General features: G+C 51.2%; 1 protein-coding gene across 1 annotated transcript; it reads right to left on the bottom strand.

Moving 5' to 3' along the window:
* Positions 1–204: 204 nt before the first annotated feature.
* LOC102142893 (uncharacterized) lies at positions 205–1293 on the bottom strand. Its single transcript, XM_005558517.2, has 2 exons — positions 988–1293; positions 205–606 (listed from the first exon to the last, which is right to left on the bottom strand). The coding sequence occupies exons 1-2, from the start codon at positions 1178–1180 to the stop codon at positions 299–301; spliced, it is 501 nt and encodes a 166-aa protein (XP_005558574.2). The 5' UTR covers positions 1181–1293; the 3' UTR covers positions 205–298.
* Between the last annotated feature and the right edge of the window lie 531 nt (positions 1294–1824).

Below are 1824 nucleotides of genomic sequence, written 5' to 3'. Positions count from 1 at the left end.
CAGCTGGGATCTCCTGAGGAGCCTCCTGGGTCTGCGCTTGGGAGACCTGTGGGTCAAAATTTCAGGCCACGTTAATAGAAACAGAGTGAGCCTGTAGACACGGCCCAAGACAAGGCTTCCACAGGCTTTGAGCCAGTTTCTTTTTGTCTTAAGCTGTTTTGGGTTTCTGGCAATTGGGAATAGAGGGATTCTTGACACAATAGCTGCATGTCAGGTTGTGCTTTTATAAGGAACACCATGAAACTCTTCTGCATCCAAGACGCTTCCTGGGATTTGTGGGCGAGCCTTGCGACCAAGTTCAAAGGAGCCTGTGAAGGAATTGGAGGGTGGGGCGGGGAGGGGTGGGGCAGGGCAGGGCAGGGACCGTGTGCCATGGGCCTATGTGAGATAAACCCGCAAGGAACTTCAAATCCACAGGGGCGTGGGACTGCTGGAATCCGGGATTCCCCCGGCCATCCGTGGTGCAAGGCCCATGGGGATCGGGGTAGAGGTCGGACGGTGAGCTGTGCAGCCGAGCAGACCTGGGTTCCCATATTGTTTCTGCTGACTGCCTGTGTGACCCTGTGTGGGCTCCTTCCTGTCTCTCTGCTGGCTCAGTTTCCTCATCTGTAAAATAGGAACAACATTACTGTCTATTTCACAGGACATTATGTCAAGGTGGGACAAGCATGGGATCTCTGAGTGGGGTGGGCCAGGGTGGAGAGTGACAGAGCGACATGCCATCGATCCCTGCTCTCCATGCCAACAGCAATCGCAACAACCAGGTGTTAGGACAACAACAGCTACTATCACCAACATCTTGATTGTGCTGGATCTAACAAGCTTGATTTCACCCAATCCTTATGAATGCCCTTTGAATAGATGTCATTTTTCTTCTATTTGTCAGATGAGAAATCAGACACAAAGCCCATAGCTACCGAGCCACGCACTGCCTCCTGCGAAGTGCACCCACAGTAAATGCACAAATGGCATCTAAATTCTACTCACCATTCAAGACCTGGCATGAGCCCCACCTCCTTGGTATAGTCCTCCAACCACAGGCATGTCTCTTTACCCATCTGGACTGCAGACAGATGTTTAACTTTTTAGAATAAATTGTCTTAAAAATTAGGAGCTTTCCCATACAACCTAGATTTCTGGCTTTTCTTGAAGAAGGAGCGATCTGGCCACAATGACCCATGTTCCCGCATGCCAACACTTGCCTAAGCCTGGGCAGCCTAGCTTCCTTTAGATGGGGCCTGGGTGCTCTTGCTGGCTACTGGACACTATGCCTGCCTGGTCTTGAAGGCATCTGGCTTGAGTCTCACCCTCTAGTTGGTTATCTCATCACAATGCCTTGAATCACTGGCAAGTATTTTCTATGCATTTTTCAGTCTGCCCCATGAGGGCACCAGCTGCTCTGTGAGGGGAAAGCCTTCCACATCCTCAGAATCCCTCCTGTCTGGGGCTGTGTGGGCCCCAGGGCACATGACCTGTAATTATCTTTTAATTGGATTAACCAAAAGCAAGCAGCCCCGGACAGGAGGCTCAGAAGGGATTCAGTGACCTTAGAGGAAGGGATTCAGTGACCTCAGAGAGGTCGTGCATCTCCATTGCTCTACCATGGTGGACGTAAGACTGATGTTTATCCAGCCCTGCTGTGCACCAGGCATGGTGGAAGGAATCATGGGGATATCATCTCACTGAGACCCCACCACCTCCCTGAGACTGAGGTCAATGTTCCCATTCTACAGAAGAGGAAAGTTGGACTCAAGAGAACCGAAGAGACCTGCTTAAGGTCAGAACCGGCTTACTGGTGGGAGAGTCAGGATTCGAACCCAGGTC

This window comes from Macaca fascicularis, chromosome 6, assembly GCF_037993035.2.
Source record: "Macaca fascicularis isolate 582-1 chromosome 6, T2T-MFA8v1.1".
Taxonomy (NCBI): domain Eukaryota; kingdom Metazoa; phylum Chordata; class Mammalia; order Primates; family Cercopithecidae; genus Macaca; species Macaca fascicularis.
Note: the sequence above shows the minus strand (reverse complement) of the source record. Positions and strands in the feature narration are given on the sequence as shown.